The 22,928-nt window shown below is 37.4% G+C and overlaps 1 protein-coding gene across 5 annotated transcripts in view; it reads right to left on the reverse strand.

The window, feature by feature from the left end:
* Nucleotides 1-9,939: 9,939 nt before the first annotated feature.
* frmd3 (FERM domain containing 3) overlaps nt 9,940-22,928 on the reverse strand; it is a 51,459-nt gene continuing 38,470 nt past the window's right edge. For all 5 annotated transcript variants that reach the window (XM_041999129.1, XM_041999126.1, XM_041999128.1 and 2 more), the window contains 5 exons: nt 21,138-21,212; nt 20,461-20,529; nt 20,154-20,278; nt 12,796-13,033; nt 9,940-12,171 (listed from right to left, as the gene is read on the reverse strand). In XM_041999129.1, coding sequence (XP_041855063.1) covers nt 11,694-12,171; nt 12,796-13,033; nt 20,154-20,278; nt 20,461-20,529; nt 21,138-21,212 — 985 coding nt within the window. In that variant the 3' untranslated portion in view covers nt 9,940-11,693. The remainder of the gene's footprint in view (nt 12,172-12,795; nt 13,034-20,153; nt 20,279-20,460; nt 20,530-21,137; nt 21,213-22,928) is intronic.

Below are 22,928 nucleotides of genomic sequence, written 5' to 3' on the forward strand. Positions count from 1 at the left end.
TTTTTCCCCTGAGAATAAGAGATTTATGAAACAGCTGTTAGGTAAATAACAATAAAAATATTTAACAAAACTCCCATTGTTACAAGACTGCAGCACCAGGATTATGCACAATCCTTCTGCTTCTTCACTTTTATACTCTCCCTCCTCCCCTGTCTCTTTCCCTTTATTAAAGCATGCAGTTGTGGTAAAAATATTTTTAGGACCATTAAAGATGCTTTTGCAAATCCTGTTTAAACCATGAAAGTCATCAAAGTACAAATATCATCCAGAAAAACACTGAAGATGTAAGAAGAAAATAACAACCTGGCCAAAGAGTGTAATACTAGAAGCAAAAAATTTGTTGTTTTTTCCAAAACTAGTGAATCCACAGTGCAAAGTACTGTGGCAATGTCATATGACAAAATCATTATATCCTCTGTTATATGGTTTATTTACCAGGGTATAATGGAAAATCATCAGGTATTTTTGACCATGTCTTAATCATAAGTAAACTTCAGATGGACAACAACACATGATATGTGATTATTTAGTAAATTCAACTCAGCCATATATGGTCAAACGTCTCCTCTTTTTGTCTTGTTAACAGGATATTTTTCCGGAGGTAGTTAAAAAGCTGTTGTTTTATGTTCATTTTAGAGAGAAGAGTTTGTTTCCTGTCACCACCTTACAAACGAGCCATATATGTTCAGTCAAGTTCTAATTGCACCACTGAATTATTTAACTGAGGCCTGTAGACGTTAAAATGTAAATTCTGTCTTCTTTTACATTTCCTTTATATTCATTTGTCAAAATAATTTCCGTCCCTCAATAAATAGGAGCCCATTAATGTGGCAGTACATAAGAGATCAAAATAAATTATTTTTATTTGTGTTTTTCAAAGTTTGCTTTGGTTACTCAGCTATATTTTGCTCTTTGCCACACTCTGTATATACATACATGTGTGTACAGGTGTTGTGACCTATGTGAGGTGTGAGAGCAGAAGACAAACTTGTTAACATCTCTGATCTCTCTTGCGAAACAGATTAAGCACACATAACCTTAAATTACAGAAACACAACACATTTTATTTTATTTCATTTTAATTTTTCTAGCTACAGACGAGCATAGACAACACACTCAATGCTTTACATTGGTAGTATTTACTATTTTTATTAGGTAGTCCCTATGCTAACTCTTTCTATTTTCTGGCATATCATTTCATTTAATCACACCACTAGCAGCTGATGTTTTATGTTTTCCAAAAAGTCATACCAGACAGTTGGCCCTTGTATTTAGTGTTGCAGTGTGGAAATGCTTCATTTTAAGGTCTTACATAAATCTAACTCTGTGCTCATCATAAAGAGAGGAAGGGCCAGCATGTTTTGCAGTGGTTGTATCACACAAAAATGTTCCAGTTTTATTTATATGCAGTTGAACATTTAAGACTCTTTTGTATTGTAGGTATAATAGACGTGATAAATATCCATAACTCTAACTATACAGTATTATGTATGTTAGGTCTTCACCTGTCTGACTTTGTCGCACCTTTCTTCAAAGTGTTGGACAATTTTCTGTCTAATTCGTGTCTCAATATGCCAGTTCCAGTAATGTCAGGCAGTCCTAAACCCAGGAGGCATTGGTTGTAAACGTGAATTTGTCTGACAACTAACACTGTAAATGATTGGTTGAAACCAAAAGAATGAAATTGGTCTATTTTAAAACATGATCCAAACTTTAATGAAAAATTGGCATTGTTTTGGGATATAATTAGCAATTTTTTAAGTTTTTTTTTCAGTGATGAGTTGATGATGTCATTACTGTAAATGAAATCCAGTATATTGTAGTTTATTTGCTGGCTTATAGTAATTAGTGGAAGGGCTGCAGGATGGTTTCCAAACCAATCTTATTTTAACTTTTCAGCTTTGCTTTTATAACTGGGTAGGAGTTTAAAACACATGGTTATGACTTCAATACTACAGTGTGTGCAGAATTATTAGGCAAATGAGTATTTTGATCACATCATCCTCTTTATGCATGTTGTTCCACTCCAACCGGTACAGGCTTGAAAGCCTACTACCAATTAAGCATATCAGGTGATGTGCATCTCTGTAATGAGAAGGGGTGTGGTCTAATGACATCAACACCCTATATCAGGTGTGCATAATTATTAGGCAACTTCCATTCCTTTGGCAAAATGGGTCAGAAGAGAGATTTGACGGACTCTGAAAAGTCAAAAATAGTGAGATGTCTTGCAGAGGGATGCAGCACTCTTAAAATTGCCAAGCTTTTGAGGCGTGATCATCGAACAATCAAGCGTTTCATTCAAAATAGTCAACAGGGTCGCAAGAAACGTGTTGAAAAAACAAGCCGCAATATAACTGCCCATGAACTGAGGAAAATCAAGCGTGAAGCTGCCAAGATGCCATTGGCCACCAGTTTTGCCATATTTCAGAGCTGCAACATCACTGGAGTGCCAAGAAGCACAAGGTGTGCAATACTCAGGGACATGGCCAAGGTAAGGAAGGCTGAAAAACGACCACCACTGAACAAGACCCACAAGATAAAACGTCAAGACTGGGCCAAGAAATATCATAAGACTGATTTTTCTAAGGTTTTATGGACTGATGAAATGAGAGTGAGTCTTGACGGGCCAGATGGATGGGCCCATGGCTGGATCAGTACAGGGTAGAGAGCTCCACTCCGACTCAGATGCCAGCAAGGTGGAGGTGGGATACTGGTATGGGCTGGTATCATCAAAGATGAGCTTGTGGGACCTTTTCGGGTTGGGGATAGAGTCAAGCTCAACTCCCAGTCCTACTGCCAGTTTCTGGAAGACACCTTCTTCAAGCAGTGGTACAGGAAGAAGTCAGCAATAACAAAAACAACAACAACACAGAGGCTTAGCCCTTTAATGTATCATATTTCACACATACTGTTTTTGAGACCTATTGCATCATCTCATGGTAAAACCTAGGTTCTAAATCCTGTAATATACAAGCTGACACTTGTGTCTTGTGGTGGAAACCGTTTGCACTACAATAATTATGACATTACAGTGTAATGAGGTACATAAATGCAAATTACTATTATTATTATTTGTTGTTTATTTATATTGTTTGTAGACAGGACAGAGTGAGAAACCAGCAACCAAAAGCCTCCACATCTGACCAATCCAACACAGCATTCTGTCTCTGTGAACACCAAGATCAGTCAAACTTGTGATCGTAAGGTCCTGTAATAAACAAATGAGTTCTTGTGAATGATTTTACAGTTTCTAAATTGTGCATTGTATGCAGGGTAATCCACTTGACGTCCTTGATACGTATAAAAGGGATTTGCTACACTTATATATGTGTTTTATTAACACTGACAGTTGGCAGACAGGTTCAGTATGTTGATTCACATGCGCCAAAACAACTAGCCTATGGAAAAAGGATGTCATTGAATAGTTATTTAGCTATTTATATTTTTCCCTCCTTCATAAAAGATTGTTAATGATAAGATAGAATGGTGGTTTATTATCAGAACGATATAATCCTCAGTTTAATCGAGAGCCTAACTGTAAAATCATGTGATGCCAAACTTATCAGCTGCTTCCAGCCCACCATATATCCACTGAGGGATGTATAAAGTGCTGTGAAATAAAGTACTTTTAATTAGGGCAATCTCATGACTATTCAATCTGATGTATTTTTACCTTTACTTCTAGAGAATTCCTACTCAGAGAGAACAATTACTCCAGCCTACAGGTGGAAACAGACAGGCTATTGCAGACACAGACTATGAAGACGACGTCTGCTCACACAAGGCAAATACTGTTTATTTAAAGTAGAGATTTCAATCCTGAGATCCTTCCCTTCACAGAAAGATGGAAAGAATATGAAGAACATTTTGTGTACATTTGAAAATCTTAACTCTGACCTGCATTTTGTGTGCAGGTATGATTGCGTGTGACAGAGCAGTTCTAGGATATCTTTTGTTTGTTCAGGGAGTGGTGTAGTACATCGATGTACTGGATGTACTTACATCATGAGAACATACCATCTGCCGTTAAATGGAAAGGTTTGTGACTCAACTGTACATCCAATGTTTGTTTAAGCGTTAACAGATCATGAACTCTAAATGCAGATAAAACACTTTTTTCCCCCCAATTATTCATGGTGCTAAATCACAGAGCAAGGGATCAGCAGCCAGTTCGTGCAGATGGTGGCAGACCTGTATGTCTATGTACAGATCCCTGTGAGGCACCATGGACAAGGATGGACAACCGCTTCATCAGGCACACACAGCAAGCGTTTACGCACAGAGACACCTGCTGGCTGACAGGTGAAAGAACAACAAACACATGAGAGAAGAAGAATTATGGTTTGGTTGCCTTGACATTACTATATGATAACAGAACTTATCAGAAAATATTAACAAATAAAAATAATAATAAATGATTTTTCTAGAGCCCTAAAAAGGATATTTCTTACATCATATCATAGAAAGAGAGGGGAAAAAAGAAAACAGTAGCATTCGTAATAATTTTGGAATTGGACACCAGATGTTTAAAATTCTAAATGTGAGGGGAAAAATATTATTATTATTATTATTATTATTATTATTATTATTATTATTATTACTGAAGCTTTGTCAAATTCTCCAGTTTCATCAGACATCTCTGTCTTTTTCTCTGGTTGCTGTGTTCATGAGGATCACCTATGATCCTGATTCAATATGCTGGCTTTACATTATCTTGAGATATTGCAAACGATCTACACATCACTTTCCATACAAATGAAAAATTTGATTGAAGGTACAAAGGAGAGGTGAAGCTGAGTTTAGCAGTTTTAGCCTCATGCTGTGGTGTCTTCTCCTAGTGGCTTAATCATTCATGTTCATGGACAACCAAATATAAGTTGGGTTCATGCTCTTTATGACTATTTGTATAACTTTCATTCATCCTGCCATAGTCTATTTTCCCTTTTGGGTCTTCCATTTCCTCTATCAGTTTTCTGATGTTTCTGCTTTTCACTGAGCTGCAGCTGTCTTATAAAACACGTCAGTGGGATTTATGTTTCTAAGGGTAAGATACCCACAGCACCAAACTCTGTGCTCCTTTTATGAGTGGGATTGCTCCTTGATGATCTGGATTCTTTGATCGAGTGTGTTGCTACATTTGACGCAAGTGTCTGATTAGTACTGCTGTCAGATGTCTCACTGTGGTGCCTTTGATAAAATATGTGTAATCTGTTTGCTCTGCAGTGGTCTTGGTAAAGGATTTGTTTATTGGTGGCATGTCGTACCTCTTTACTTTTCATGAATTCCTTTTCTCTGTTCTCAGGTACAGCCCCCATTTCTTTATCCATGGGAGAGAAGAAGCAAACATGATCATATTGGGAGGAGAGTTTGTTGTCACCAAAGTAATTATGTTGTTCACTTTGAAGTTTGATAAGCTGAGACTCCCCAAACTTCCTCCTCCTCAAGACATCCGACTACCTGCAGCACTGGATGCATGGCTGTATTTAGCTGCAAATTTATCTGTTTCTGTCTGGTTCACACCAACCAATATTAAACTGTCAGCTGTGCAGAAATCATGACAAAACTAAAAACTGATCCATTTTGGAGGAAACTGTCTGCTCAGTTCAACTTCAGTCCAGCCTCTGATCTTCACTAAGGAGTGAATCACTGAGAAGATGAGGCCTTAGCTCCTGGTAATGTTCTCTGTACCATTCCCAGCAGTCACCTCCATAGCTGGATGTAACGTTCCAAAGGTTAGTCTGTGGCTCTTGCTCTTCAGATTTATCTATTACCTTATAATAATTATATTTTGCTTGCTTGAATTCTACTCCATTTAATGACCAACATTCCTGCAAATTGTTAGCTCATTAATTTTTTTGTTATGATAGCACAAACTAATAACAGCACTTTTCTGCAAAGATCAAGCAAAAGTAGTGTTTAGACTTTATAGCTATCGTCCACCACATGAGGGAGTCAAAGCTCTGGGAAATGAATAAAAACAATGGGATGCTGTATATATTCAAAGTTACATTGAGTAAGAATTACTGACATTTAGTGAAAAAGAAGAGCATAGACATTACTTCAAATGGCCAAAGTTGAGAATGGGCAGTGGCCATCATTGGCCAAAAGTCTTCCAGACATGAAATGTTTTCATCTGCAATTGCAGTAGTGGCCTCAGGTGCAGTGATTACTAGTTACTTCAAAATTGTGTATATGTGTTCTGTCTTCTTCTGTGGACCTTTTAAGGCACCACCAATCCCAAATGATACTGTAGCACCTATTAAACTAAGCCAGTACAGCAGTTTTAAAGCTTAGTGTTCTCACTTCGAACACAGAGCTTTTTGTCTATTCAGAGACACCACCTGGAGTTAAAATGGTGGCACAAATATTGCATCTGCCATGTATGTGGACCCACAGCAAGCAGATATGACTCATTCTAAGAAAATAAAACATAACAGTTATTTTAATAAAGTGATAAGATACCAATAGAAACACAGGTTTTAATGAAATATTCCATTTTTCTCTCATTGGCCTTTGATTTAGTTAAACACTTCAGCTTTAAAAGGAGTGAATTAAGACATCCTGTTCCAGTGTGATGCAGAAAAACAAGCCCATGCATTTGTTACTTAAGATTGGACAGGAATTCTTTATTATTGGGCTGTCCCAAAAAATGCTCCAAAAAGCCTCCAGCTGATCAAAAATGCTACAGCAAGGGTTCTGCAGCACCCATAAGCAAATTTAATTAGATTAAGGACTGCCGCTCACAAATGATTCAACACAATAGTATCATATTTTGATATATGTTTATTAGGGAGCTTTATGTGGCAGTATTAACATATAAAACAACCCATGTTTTGTTTTTGAACATACAAACATTCAAAATTTTCACTTCACAAAGTTCATAAGGCTTGGTTGTCCCAGAGGAAGAGGGAGTTTTTCTCCTTTCTCAGATATCTTCTTTTTTTATTAATTAAATCTCCCAGAGTATTGTATTAAAAGTGACTAAATGACAAAAAAATGGGAAAAAATGCAAACAGCAAAACAGAGAGAGAGAAAAAAAACAAACAAAACAGAAAACAATTAGACTTATCAATTATACAATAAAACAATCTGTCTGACTGACAAGTGAAAACAATATAGGGACCGTGCAAGAGAATCTGCTACTGTACATGCCCACACAACACTAAAATATTTTACAGATATTCTTCCTCTTATACTATGTGTTATCTAGTAGTTTTGCATATATCAGACCTGAGTTCAAATATTTAAAATCTTAAATAAACTACACACAGTTTTTTAATTCATACTTTCTTTTTTTTCAATTTGTCCTTGAAGGCAGAATTTTTCATTTAAAGATTATAAATACTTGACTCACGTCAGGAACTTGTAAATTTGCATTAATACCTCAGATATGACATCAAGTGGTGTGTTGTCTTGATGGTACTTTTTTTAAAATTTTTTTTAATCACAGTTTAATTACAGGCAACAAAGGCTGTGCTCTCAGTCCATCTATAGTAAATGCTGTTGCTCAAACACCAGAACTTTGTTTTGCCAGCTCATAATATGAGCTGTACCCAAAGTGGTTAAATTCTCTTTAAAAGGATGTTAACAAAATGTAACAACATGGGCTACAAAGTCAGATAATGCTACAGTGTGTAAGAAGCCAGATTCTACATGTTTTAGTTTCTCCAAACTGAGCAGTAGGATTCACATTTTAACGTGCAAATGTTTTGATCATGTTTCTGGTGCTATGCTAGCATGCTGTGTTAGCCATGAATTTAGTGCTAGCATTTAGCTTTAATAGTCCACAAACACAACAACAGCATGATGAAGCTAAGTGGTGAAACATTTGCAGGCTTGTCTTCAAGAGTTTACAAAACATTTTCTAAATCACTAACTTACTTTAATCATACATAATTTGATTGGATCAACTGAGTTAACAGGATCAGCAACCACACCTATCCAGGCATGTCAAGTTGACTACTAAAACAAAACATAGTGCATGATTAGTTAAAACTGCTCAGAAGATCAAAAGCTGGTAAAAACACTGAGAACATGCATTACACTCAGATGGTTGAGACAGCCAAGCCTATATCTAAATTGCGTTACACAGACAAGACATAAAGAAAGAAATAAAGAAAATCTTTACCTGCAGCAGGCTTTTTTTGTTTTGTTTTTTTGTGCCATAGCTATAAACACAGTATTTACAGATGATGGCATGCAATTTGCAAAGACAGAGGTAAAGATCAACAAGCAGAGCTGAGGGATTTACTTGGAGAAAGATGGAGCAGATAAACAAAGAACCAAAACCAGTGACATACTGTGTCTGCAGAGTTGCATACATGATGTTAGTTTCTTCTGTTATTTTTTCTTTTCTTTTGTTTTGTTTTTTTTTTTTTTTTTTAAAGATCTGCAGTGTATTGCCAGTTTTTTGGTGCCTGTAGATACTAGAGGACAAACATTTTTGAATGACAAAATGATGACATATCGTTCTCTCTGATGGGATGATAATGATCAAGAAGTAGTGCATACAGATCAAAGTCATCCACTACAGTGAAACTGCTCTTAACTCAGGTGTGAGGTTAAATAAAACACTGCAGTCATAATGATTTGGCCCTTTACTTTGTTTCCCCACTGAAACTCAGTGCAAGTGCTGTAGTAGGAAAATAAACGCTTTATCCCAAATAAGTGTGTTTCAGCTTTTACTGCATATTTTCTATATGCATAAAGCTTGTTAATGCATAAATCTACAAAGATACATGACAGCATAGCTAATCACATGAGGCATTGAATAGAGGAGAATGAAGAGGGATTTGATCACAATTTGCACTACAGTGGCCTCTGTAGCAGCCACAAATATGGAGCGTGACATCTTAACATGAACTTTAAAGCATTATTTCTTTTTTCATCAGAGCTAATTTAAAAGCTCTAAAGTATATCCCGGTGAGTGGGCTCCATGTTATCATTGTTATAAAGCAGTACAGAGGTTCACTGATGATTGCCACTGTAATTTATCAAAACTCAACAGTGATGATATATAAAGAAGTAGATGGCAGACAGCCTGAAGTCATATTTATGTCTGGCTTTACATACAGTGTTAGGATATCCTTTAAAGCATAATGTGTGATAATTATGGATACATGATGTATGCGGTTATTAGATTTTTTTTTTTTTAGACACTTATTTTCATTCTAAACATAGACGGCTAATGCTCTTTCCTGAGAAGTTCATCCAAAGTGAACTACATTTTAAATGCAATTTTTTTTTCAAAAGATCAGTTTTCATTTTATCTGAAGTCATTTCCCATCTCCATATGGCCATCCTTTCATTCAGAGCCACAATAACTGACACACTCTTTGTATGCTGAACCACTTTGCTAAAGACTGATGTTTCCAAAAGTCATTGAAAATCACAGCCGCCTCACAGTACATTATTATTTTTTACTTTAAAGATCTGCATTAAAACACTTTTGGAAAACTTAGCCAGAAGAGCGTTAAATGTACAACACAGAATTTTCACAGAAACTTTTAGAAATGGCTACAAATAATTTCTAATTGGTTTCTGTGACTAAAATGTCTCTGCAAACAAAATGGCTACAACCACCTTAATGAACATATTCTGCATCACTGCATAAGTGGATTAGACCAGCGATTCCCAAACTTTTTGAGCCCCCCCCCACCACCCCCACCACCACCAATGGCTGAGTGGTTAATTGTGAAAAACAGGTCATCCTGCAGCCATCCATGAATCTTCATAAATAAGGAGGATCAAGTGGTTTTTGGTGGATTATGTTAACAACTGTGACAAAACAGCCATATGCCGAAAATCCACTTAGGGCCCAATTTGCATTTTTAATATGACATGAGTAATTATTAGTTGTTTATGCTTTAATGTGTCAAAAACTTAAAATGTAAATTTCCCATAATAATCTTTTTTTTGCATTAACGCATTAATTTTGACAGCCCTAATAAAAATCCGATATTTTTTGATAAATGTAGGCTACGTTTTTTTTTTAAAAAACAATGATCTGATGGCCCCCTGGAAAGATCTTGGGACCCCTGTGGGGATCAGGACCCACAGTTTGGGAAAAGCTGGATTAGATAATTACTCAGCAGTGTTACAGTATGGTCACCTGTTCCTCTAGGCATTTTGAGGCATCCTATTTCTTTAAAACACTGACACAAACACAAAGCAACCCCTAAACCAGGGATCACCAATTCTGGTCCTCAAGGGTGGGTATCCTTCAGGTATTTGGTGTGTTCCTGCACCAAACACCTGATTCAAATTAATGGATCATTGACAGACTTGTGCAGAACAAGCTGTTGGAAATCCATTTTATTTGAATTAGGTGCTGCAGTAGAGAAACATTCAATACCTGTAGGACACCAGCTCTTGAGGACCGGAGATGGTGATCCCTGCCTTAAACTAACGCGCCATTAATGATCAAATGTCAAACCTCACTTTTCTTCTCTCAGGTTTTCTTTATGCATTTCCTGTTTGCACTATTAAAAGATATGCTAGTTGCCTCATCTGATGCCCTAACATTGAATACAGACAACATGCAGAAGTTCAACAAAACACACGGTTTGTCATCATAAACTGGCTTAAGTTTACTTTCGTCACCTCCGCTGCTTTCAAAATGACATCACATAATCTGAAACAGCTGTAATCTGAAATATTTGTGCTATAATCTCAGGGCACTACCAATGTTTATGGTAGTTTTAAAAAATAGTATAAGTTTCTCAACACCCCCTCACCCTGATAAACTACAATAAATTATTGTTGTTTATTTTTTTTTTATTAATCTTTTTGTAAACTCTTCTCTTGAAAATAAGCTCAAAGTAGATCATCTGGCTGAAAAAATCCTGAAAGATCTGGATCACATAAAAATATACAAAATGTTAAAAACAACTTATTGGTAGCAATTTCTTATTTTGTTTTTTAAATTTTTTTAATTTTTTAATATATAATGTAGCTCTGACTGTGGCTATTGTTGTGTATACTGGTAGATAAACCACTTTCTGTTCCCACCCACTCCGTCATGACTGATAGGCTCTAAAACCAATCCGGCAACCTGCTCTGAGGACAGGAACCAATCAGAACTGTTTGTGGTACTTCCCAAAGAACCTGTTACAACTTTTCAGCGTCAGGAGTGGACAGGTTTTTAAAATGTCTGTTAAATTAAACCAATGACTTTTGTTGTTCTTGTGTCTCTTTTTCTGTCCACAACTTCGATTAGTCTTTGCACACATACAGCATTTCCTGTCCCCATTGTTTCAGTTCATCCCTATGAAAAGTGTCTATCTTAACAAGTGATTGAGCCTTATGATAAAAACATTTTTCCTCCTCAGTATTTTTTTTCTTTATAAAGTAAATGATGCTGCCAAAGAAGCAAATAAATCTACTTGGTTGAGTATAATTCAGTCAGAATTACATCCATAGTCAGAATTACCTTATTATTAAAACAACTTACTATAATTTTCTGAGCAATCATAAATAAAGCATTGTGCCTTTGCAGCTTAAATAACACCGGTTTCCTCTGAATTAAGTGAAATATTTCCACTTGCAGATTGATTATTTTGACTTAAGAGACACCAGTTTTTAAGACTGCACATAAGATTAAATCACATGTTTAGAAAGACATTTGGACAGATTTGCTTCCCTCATAGTGACTTTTCTCTCTCATTTAGTCCATTTCCAGCTTTTCCTCTTCAGTCTGACCAGAGGTTCTCCATGGCCATGCTGATCTTGCACAGGATCCAGCGCCGAAGTGGACAGTAATACTCGTAGTGGAACTGCTCAAACTCTGGCGTTTGCCGGATCTCATGAAGGAACGACACATCAATGTCTGACTCCAGCAGCAGCAGTAGTGTGGGCACAGTGACAAGTAGGATTCCCATTACCACAACAATGAATCGGGCCACGCTCAGCAGACATGCATTAACTCTCTCATTGGATGACAGCAGGCGCAGGCTGCTGGTCAGGACCCCACTCATTCGACTTCTTGTAGCCAGACGGGTGCGTTCGTAGGCTCGGTCCCGCTCCCTCTCAGCCTCCAGCTGAGCCTGGATGTCAGGGTCTGCGTGGAGCTCCCTCAGCAGCCTGGCGGGACTCTGGACTGGAGAGAAGAGCAGGTCAACACCTCCCTCACTGCCGTCCACTGGGGTAGGAACCATGCTGGCACAAGGGCTGGAGAAAGTAAAGAGAATGTTCATGAAATATGCAGTGGGATATAATGAAGTTACACATGCATTCTTCATGTAGAAAATCTACATGTTGCCTTATCTGGAACAAAGTTAGATGCTGTTAAGAATAAGAGCTATGGGTCTTGTTTTAGTTTGCACAAACAGTGCACATGAAACCCAGAACAGGCCCGAAAAGAACAGTGATTACAAGGTGCACTGTGAAACGGGATTTATGGATGAAGACATTTCAGGGATTTTTTCACTCTAAACTTATGCATTCTCAACTTTAATTTCTTCTTAGGACAGCAGTGGACTATTTACACATCCTGTAAATAAAGAGCAACATGTATGTTTATTATTAAGTCTCTTTTTAGTTTGTCTTATTTTTTTTAGACTCTGTTCACTACAAAGCTGATGAATATTCTTTTTCACTGGATAGCTTTGGTCTTTGTCCTGTACTTTGCTGACAAAGTGGGTTTAACTTGAAACTTGGAAGAACTTATTCCCATTGCTGAAAACAATTTTATGAGAAAGTTTAGAGCAGAATAATTAAATATTCATCTAAAGGAAAGGCTATAAAGTCTTCTTATAAAAAAAAAAATACTTAATGCAGCTATATTTTATGGACCTGTAGGCAAGCTCTGAAATGGTGAGTGCACCACCAGCCTCATCATCTTCCTCCAATCCATCTTCAGCTTTGGGTGTTTGAGGTCGGAGATTTGAGGTTTCCATGGTAACACGGGAAGGCTGCAGGTCATTGCCTGAAGCAGTGCTTTCCCCTTCAGTACTTTGTAGCTCAGTGTCTGCAGGTGCAGATGAAGGTTTAAGAGGAGACAAATGGACAGGGTCCTTTGCAGGAACTATACCTGGAAACAGACAGTCACAGGAAGGATAAGATTTAAACATAACTTCTGTCAACACGAGTATATAGACACTGAAAAGAGTTCTTATGGTGCATATTATAGAGAAAAAGCCACAAGAGTAAGACTGAAGAATGTGAAACATTACCAGTAAAATTCAACAATCCACCCTATTTACTAAAAATGTTGATTGACCACAATTTTCTTATTTTACAGAATGAAAAACCCCAATCAGGATGCTACATGAATTGAGTAGAAGTCAATACCTTTCTGAGCTGCTGCCACTATGATACACCTTTATTAGGCTGAGTAGTTTCTTGAAATCAGCTATGTGTTCAAGGGCCAGCCAGCAGTAACTAGGTTCACAATGTGAATACATTACATACACATAACACAGATTTTGTATGCAATTAGAAAAAAAAATATGTTTTTGTGTTGCAATTCTGGGCAATAACCACATGATGGCATTCCTCACTTATTTATAGACACAACATGTGCCATACAAATTGGAAGAAGTAACCACCCAACAATGAATAATGATACAGTCTTGCATAAAACCTGGAAATGAAAGAAGATGTTGACATCTGTATGGTTGCATATATTAGAGGTCTGATCTACTAGACTCCTATGCAGCTGAACATTATTGCATTTGGGCTATGGATGCCAGGAGGAAACAATAACTGAATGAGTATAGGCTATAAATAACTTCATGTTGCCATTTGTGGGTTTGCATGCAGATTTTACAGCTCAATTAGAGTAAATATAATGCTGTGGGGTAAATCGCTCCTAATGAGACATACACTGACAGCAGCACAGCTGTCTGTGGAGTCACGTAACTTTGAGGCATTGACTCAGTGATAAGTGTTGAGATACATAACTGATGATGTGTGTATGTGTGAGGGTTAAAAATAAGGCCATCTGTCTCCCTGCTGTGAATGGGAACTTAAAACACTATTTGGATTTATTTATTAAAAGAAAACTTGATCAGCACCATAGATGGATGGCTGCACTGACTTGACAGTTACAGTGCCAACAAAATCACTTGTGAATTAAGAAAAATTGAAGAGAAAAAAGAAATAGAGTGAGAGAGTGAAGAGCTTGAGGAGTGACTAGTGATAGCTACCATGGAAACAGAGTCAGACAAAGCCAACAAGTGTGTGAACTTAGACAGAGAGAGAAGGAAAAGGGCTGTATTTCATATTCTGAAAACAGAATCAGGAGCAGAACAAAACAAGACATGAAGAGCAGAAACAAACAACATGGAAATAAAAAGCAGCAGCATATCAAGCATAAATAAAAAAGACTTAAAGTAAGCTGTGATTGTGATTGTACAGCTGTATGTTTGATTAAAAATAAATACAAGTGTTGTTAATAAGCTTTAATTTATGGATTCAATTCTAATTAATGAAGCCAGTGAAAAATCCTTTATGATTTATCTTCTTCTTTTCTTAATTTTACACAATCAACACAAACAAAAAATTGTAGAAATGATCATGTCTGATAATTAATGTCTTTTGTTTGCCTCATAACTTTAAATATTTTGTTCATATTTTATGTGCAGTTCAGTCACACAGAAATCTACTTACATCAAGTGTTTATTTTCTGAGCAAACTGATATTTACTGAGTATAAAACTGTAACAAAAATATTTTTGGAAGGATGTGGGAAGTAATGAAGCAATATTAAGCTCACATTATGTCTGAATAAATCTGAAAATGATCTTGTGCCAGATCAGAAGCTCTGAGTTCAGAAGACACAAGCCAGTCACATTGCTGCTCCCGTTTTCCACCCTGTTTATAATCTCGTCTGTTCTCTTTCACATATGTTCAGATACAAGATTCTCACTGCATGAGGTGATTAACACTACGAGGTGCTACATTCCTGTGTCCACCATCCACAGAAACACACTCATCCACACACAGACAAGTGTTTTAAAATGTTATGCAACTGTAGACAGACCTATTCATCTTCATCGTCATGCAACTTCATTTTCAACACCCAAACACACCAGAGTATAATTATTTAGCACATGCACAAACATGAAACCACTATTTATGATCCTAAATTTTTACTCTGCTCCTTTTGAAACAGACTCAACTAATCATCTCTATGTGAAGAATAACTGCTTTAAAATTTAAACCTTTTCTTACGTAAAATGAAATTTTATGATCTGACTTTGAGAAATTAAATATCTTTTTACTAATGTTAGGAGTGTCAGTTTGATCTAAAAGTGCTAGAATCTAAACATTCAGCAGCAATCCACCATAACTGTTTCTTCCAGCTCAGGAAGGACCTCTTTCTGCTGCTCTTCAACACTGAAGTGGAAGAATTTGATTAAATGATCAACACTTCTTCGGGAAATATGCCAAAGAGAGAGCTATGCAGGTCTTAAAGACATATTTCAAACAGAATACTGGCTCCAGTAAACTGAATAACCACCATTAGTGAGCCAAAATATTCTGGATATATCAGTATGAATCATTAATCAACACTGATAATTTAATACATTTTAGAATACCATATTTAACATTACAAGAAAGCTTGATTTGTGTTTCTTTTTCTTTTTCCTTTAATCATAAAAATAATCAGAACATACATATAGACATTAAAATGAGTGTTGTAGCAACTTATTTTAGTGGTGCTTCATTCAAACCCCATTTACAATTCACCAGTCTGATTAATTAAAGTTGCTTTCTTGCTTTCACACCACATACAGTACCGTTTACCACACAGACATAAAGCTTTGTACTGTACTGCAGGTATTATAGATTTCAGTCTATACTGTGGTGTATAAAGTCTCTGGAAAGTCTCAGGATGTTTTGAAGATTATAGTCGCAGTTTGCATCAGATGGCTGCTACAACATCTACCTGGCAACCAGCCTACTGAGCCAATATGACATGTACGCGACAGAAGACTGACAGCTAACACAAACTTTACTTCAGTTTAGTGGACTATAAATAATGTATGAATATATAGAAGTTATACTGCAGTGACCATGCTTCTGTTATATGTCGGACTATTTCTGCTTCCATTCATCTTACTCTGTTCCAGTGTGTTTCTTTGATGCCTGGTGCTGGTTCCAGCGATGCGTCCCCCATGACCCACGAGTCGCACATAAACGTCCCGAGCTGTGTGATTGGCTATACGAAGATGGAGGCTCCGTCGGGTTGTAATCTTAACCTGGCATCTCAAGGCTTCAGTGACCACTATTGACGATGCTTGCTCATCTGCGGCCTCCCCCAGGTAGAATACTTCAAGGGGCCCTGCCTGTCCCTCTTTCATCCCTTCGCCCTGGCTTCTTTCGGGTGACACATCCAGGCAGCGCCCTCCTGTTTTGCTCTGGCCATCAACTGCGTTCGGGTGGTCACTTATTCCCACTTCAAAAGTACTCTGCATGAGGCAACCTCCAACATCGCTGCTGTTTCTGTGCTCCAGAAGCTCCATCATTTATTCTGATGACAAACTTTGGGCCAGCCGTTTTCAGAGAGACTCCCAGACCCCGACTGACTGAGCCGCCAGCTGGGCTCAAACACACGACCTGTACATACACAGACAGAGACGCCGCGAGACGTACACCAGACGCATACCCTCTCTCATGCACAGACATTCTGGATCCTCCTCTGAATGTCAATGATATTAACATAGGGTGGAAGGGGCATTAGAAGAGGATCAGGCCCAAAGCTGCTGTTTCTATATATAACCTGGTGGTCCTAGCTGCAGAGGGGCAGCTAATCTAACTGATTACAGAGGGGCAGGCCTGACCCTCAATAGGATGGAAGTTATTTTTTTCCCCCTTTTAGGAGTCTGTCTTTAACTCCATCTTTTCTTCTAAGACACACTTACTTCTGTTTCACTCAGTATATCAGTTACAACCACAACAAAAACAAATGCCATTCCCTCAAATAAACCCCCTTTTTGCATCACTCTCATGGTTCCATGCAACGATTTAAGAAAGCAGCACAAATATAAAGCTTAATCCAAATGAAGCATGCACTTCTTGACACATAGCAAGTGTGCATGTGTTTATGTATGGATTTTGGTAGATAAGAAGGGAACATGCTGTACAAACAGGACAAGGTCGGTACTGACCTTGGGTCAGCTTCTTGTTTCCCCTCTAATGGCTGAGATTAGTGCTCTGAATATAGAAAGTGATCCCAAACCATCTCAAGGACACTTTATCCCAAAGTCCTTATAGCAGCTTCTTAAAACAATCAGTGTTTGACAGTTTATGTGTGTGAATTTGTGTGCACGATATGAATACCACAGAAGGAATGCAACAGCAACAGTAGCCAACAAACAAAAAGGTCTCATGTGAAAACAGCAGCAAATAGTTCTTTAAATCTCTGGAAAAAGCTATCTTTAAATGTCTGTATACTGTAGATTTTCTATAAGCTGACAAAGCTACAGTATAAACTGGGAAAAGCCCAATTTTCATGCAACTAATCACTTTTGGTTTAAATTAGTTCAACATAATAAAGAAAGCTGGATGAATATAAGTGACATTTTCTCGATTTCAAAGATTCACAGTACAGTTCATCATAAGATTCACAATATTGTGTAATGCCAGCTATTTTCTGTTTTAGGTAAAATGATTTTTATTTAGTTGCATATAGGGAAGGAAATGAAGCTAGAATCGCATGTTATTACTCAGCCTGTATTCTGTGAGTGGTGCTTTATTTAATGACAACTCCTGCCACTCCCAAACCAACTGACTGAGACAGCTGAGATGGATCCTTAACCCTGAGCCAAGAAAGAATTGATTTTCCTGAAAATGAGATGATGGCGGGAAGAAAGAAAGACAGAGCGAGCAAAAGAAAGAAAGAAAAGCAGGTAAACCAAAAAGGTGGCCATAAATTTTTTCACTAAAGGCATGAGAGACAGGGAAGGTAAAACAACATGATTTTACTTTGCTTAGATGTAAGCCAGTGACATGAAGAAAAAGGGAGCGGTCTAAAATATGGAGGGAGGGTGATGGAAAACAATTGAGAGGTGGAAGCGAAAGTGCACCATATTAATAAAAGAGAGCTGACCATGTCATTTGGTGATGTGTTTTTATGTAAAGCACTTTCTGCTACTTTTGTATGAAAAATGCTTTATAAATAAAATTTGAATTTGATAAGAAAAAAAGAAACATGCAAACAAAAACAAAAAAAATGCAGTTTGTTATACCTATTATAACAAATTTGTTACAACTACAGTTATAGTTTGTTATACTAACTAAATTAGAATTTTAATTTAAAATGTTTTCTCAGTGCTTTATATTTACTTTTATTGTATAATGTGCCACTTTCTTTTTTATTTTCATTCGCATTTAAGTTTTTTTTTAAATATGTCAACAAATCTCACTTCCCCTTTATTTATCTGACCATCCATCCATCCATTTTCTTCCGCTTATCTGGAGTCAGGTCGCGGGGGCAGCTGCCAGAGCAGGGAAACCCAGACTTCCCTCTACCCAGCCACATTCACCAGCTCATCCGGAGGGATCCCGAGGCGTTCCCAGGCCAGCCGAGAGATGTAGTCCGTCCAGCGTGTCCTGGGTCTTCCCCGGGTCCTCTTTCCGGTGGGACGTGCCCGGAACACCTCACCAGGGAGGCTTCCAGGAAGCATCCTAACCAGATGCCCGAGCCATCTCATCTGGCTCCTCTCGATGTGGAGGAGCAGCGGCTCTACTCTGAGCCCCTCTCAGGTCACCGAGCTTCTCACCCTATCTCTAAGGGAGATGTATTTATCTGACCATTAGCATAATTTTTTGCCTTTACTTACACCTCTCACATCCATTTTCTGATCTACTCCCACGCATTTACCTCCACACCTCCAAGTTTGTAGTGAACATCTTTCTTGCCTTTTTCCATCCTTTCCTTTCTACTCTTTCATATTATCTCTCTCTTTCCCACTCCTTCTCTGTTCCAACTCGTGTGTAATCATATCTGTGCTCTTGCCCACCTCTTTTCTTTTTCTCCCTATCAACAAAATTTATACTTCAATCAGGTAATAGGTCACAATGGAGAGTGTCAGTAATAATAGCTGGGAAAAAAAGTGGCACAGAAAAATGGCAACATGCAGAAATGTCACAGGGGAGACATTAAAATCTAGTGTTGTGACTACTTTTTCTGGACTACATAAATCTACAGTGAGAAGATTGTGTCCTGGGGGGCAAGTTCATTATTTTTCTCTGCTTTGGCTCTTGACTTCATGAGGAGAAAATATATATCTTTTTTTCAAACATTGAGAAAGATCTATAACTCTGCTCTAAATGATTAATTTAATTCAAAGGCTTTTAATTATACGAAAAATAATCCGATGAAAGATAAGTGATATAATGCATATTCCTTTTTAAGTTCTGATCAAAGACTTAAGTCTTTTGCATAGCAGGCTGGCTGAACATCCAAACATTTGCCCTCATGAAAGTTTACAGGTTGACAATGATAAGAAACGAACAGATGAAAAAAAAGATGGATGGATTCATAAAAATAAATATATTAACACCCCCCAACTTTTATTAGGAAGTTATTTATCTGACCCCACAGATGAGCTCTGATCAGATATGATAAATTAAATAAATGTGACGATGTTGTTCCCAGGGTTTAAATCTGTCAGCTTCTGTGACCTAAATATTACCTTGAAATTGTGTTTATTTTACTGCCACTGAATGATGCAGTCAGTTTTACACAAACATCCATATCCAGGAAAATAAATGTATGAGCTCACACACACAGCAGACAGACCCTGCAGGAAGCAAACAGAAAACCTCTGACTAAGATTTAATTTATGATTCAGTGGCACATGTTAAATTTGTGGCTATATTTCTATAATGTGAAAAAAATACATCAGAGTAAAAACACAAAGTCATATATACATACACTCAGAGGCATGGTGGGATCCTCAGGGAGGATCATGGGAGGAGTATTTTTAGCGTGCTGCAATTGGTGTCTCCAGGGAGACAATGCTGATGGAGGGATGGGAGCATCAGCTGCTCAATTAACTCTATCTGCCTGAGTGTTGCACATGAGCCTTTTCCTACACCAAGGAGACCCCATGTGACTTTCCAGAGGCCTGCAACAGGAGGGTATGAGTGGATATATGTTGTGTGTTGTACATGTGTGCAGACTGAGCAGTGTCCTCCTACCGCTGTCTGCCGCCGTCTCTTCATATTCATTGGTGGAGGGCAGTGCAGGTACCAGAGGCTCCATGTTCATGATGAGATTTTTATGACTCAAAGAGTTAAAACTTCGGCTCTGGCCAAACTGGGCTCTAGAGAAACAACAACAGTTTGTTAAATCATTATTATCGTCATTATTATTATTTCTATTTTTTTACACGCTTGCATCATGCGAGCTTGCAGTGCATTTTGAGTTCCATAAACACAAAAAATGAAATAATACCAAGCTTTAACTACACATGATTGCTAATAACTGCAGGTCTCTTGTGCTTACCTGTGCACTTCTGGTGGATCTCTCTGAATCTTGGAGCTGGCCTCTATCACCTCCTTGGCTACTCTCCCACTAACAAGGAGAATAAGATATTAGTGGCATCTTTGACAAATAATACTTTGTCATGTTTCATATGTTAAAATTTAGTGACAAAAAACGGAAATGAATGACTTCATATAATTGACATAAGAACAATCAGCTCAGTGGTGTAAGGACAGGTTCATGCTTCTCTCTGCTGCGTTTAAACAAATGTCTAACTTACATATTTAAGAAAAAAAAGCTGCTATAAGCTAGCTGATGAAATGGAGAGGGGTAAAGTGTAACAGCATAGTCTCAGAGCACAATAAGGGCTAACGTGGCTGCAGAAACAGTCCTGTGAAAACAGAAACTTGGTTGGTCCTTGGAACCAGAATACAAAATTTCATAAGATTTGGACTGTACTATTTGGATTTGGGAATTTAAATTATTTTTAACACTTTGGTTGAGAATAGGAGGAACAAAATTATGTTAACAAAAGTAAAATGTGAGGTGTAAATACAAATGATTGAAAGTTTGTTCATCTGTTGGAGTTCAAATCTTTCAAATTTCCTGCTATAAATTCTATTTTGTTGTCTAGATTGTTTTTCACATACATTCTTCTTGCCTTTTCATACGTGTATAAACATTAGCTTCCATCTCACCTGTATCTGAACCTGCTGCCTTTGAAGAAGATGTTGCTGCTTGAAACTGTCTTGATCTGACTTGACTTTGCACACCTGTTGATCAGAAAGAAGAAACAAAAAGAGACATATGCAGAATTTCATTGTTAGATATCATATTAAGTACACACAGAATGATGCAATTTCATGGGTTGTTACTGAACAGCCTCTAAATAGGCGATAAAGAAATATTTTTCTTTAAATGTGTAAATATGTAAATATTTAAAACTACTTAGTGTCTTATAAACTGAATGCAGCATTTAGTGCACAATCTGGAGAATCAAGGTGAGGATGAGCCAAGGTAACTACGACTCAGTAAAAAGGAACAGCAGAAGGGTGAATTTCTCCCATTTAAAGCAACTCACATCTACAAAATGCCAACACTTTACAATAGGTGCCACAAAATTTACTTTCTCAGTGAGAAACTAATGAGACTAAATTGTTTATTAAAAATTACGTAAGGTTTGTATTCCTGTGAAATTTGATGAACTGGCTAATGACCAATTAAGGATTACTTAATGGTCAGTTAATCATAAAACAGCTAGAAACCTTATCAGGGACAAACCGATAGTTAATCATTGAAAATGATGAACTCCTATCAAATACTATCACATAAGGAATTATTAAGGAATGATTTCTTAAAGATGAGTTACATCTTTCCTGGTGAGCGGTCAGATTGACCATCTGGACAACAGTCACCAATCTAACAAGTCATTTTACTATTTGCTTAAACACCACTGACTAAACCTCGTGACCAACAGTAGTTCTGCAGTACTTCATTATTAATTTTCCGTTCAATAAGCTTTTTTGTGGCCCCTGAAATAAAGTGACAACTCATACTGAGTAAGTTTACATCTACCAGCATTAGTCCCTATAGGTTTTCAGTCATTTAATGATTATTAGTTACTGGGAAACTAAGCTAATTTTGTGCCCCCTATTATCAAGTGTTGCTGCCGATTTTTACACAGTGTCACTTTTACATTATACAGTTATTGACTTTGTCACACCACAGTTTGTTGGTACTTGCATTGCCCTGCAGGATTTTATCTTTTATTTTTTTCTGATTTTCCAAACAGAGAGCACATTGACTCTGGTTTATTGCAGACATGACACTAACTAGATATCAGTCAGCACACATGGGTCTGCATAAAAGAACAAACATTTTTTATTTTACATTTCATAAAATGTCTGGATTCTTGTTCTGGTTTGGTTGAGGTAAAATCCTTATCCATTCTATTACTTCACTAACTTTGAAGTTCAATGATCACAGACAACAATAGTTAAGTTTTGTCATTACAGTTTCTCCTCAACCCCCAGCCTGTTTCCTTTCCTGCTGCGCCAATAGCAAAGGAAGGTGCTTTAAGAAGCACTATTTACAATTAAGCTGTAGGTCAAACTCTCATGATTAGTTCAGGTTGATTTATCATTCAGACCCAGACTCCAGAGCAGCAGATATGGTGCCAGAGTATAGACTGAAACCTCTGCTCTACTTCATGACTAAGTGTTGCCAAAGCTCTGCTTGGCTGCCATTTACAAACTCAATTTACTTTGATTTGATTTAGAGGCTCCGATACTTGTCTGACATACGAGATGAGATCCACTCCAGCTCTTTCTGCCTCTCAGCAACACACAAGCTGCCAGCATTAAGAATGATATCCAGGGTTATGCAGGCAGAAGCTTATTAACAGGAAGCTTCCATAACGGCATAACCAGTTAATGCAGTTTAATTTTTTTTTTACATGTTTTTAAAGAAAAAAAATAAAGGCCATTGCA

This window comes from Melanotaenia boesemani, chromosome 11 (assembly GCF_017639745.1).
Source record: "Melanotaenia boesemani isolate fMelBoe1 chromosome 11, fMelBoe1.pri, whole genome shotgun sequence".
In the NCBI taxonomy this organism is placed as follows: Eukaryota; Metazoa; Chordata; class Actinopteri; order Atheriniformes; family Melanotaeniidae; genus Melanotaenia; species Melanotaenia boesemani.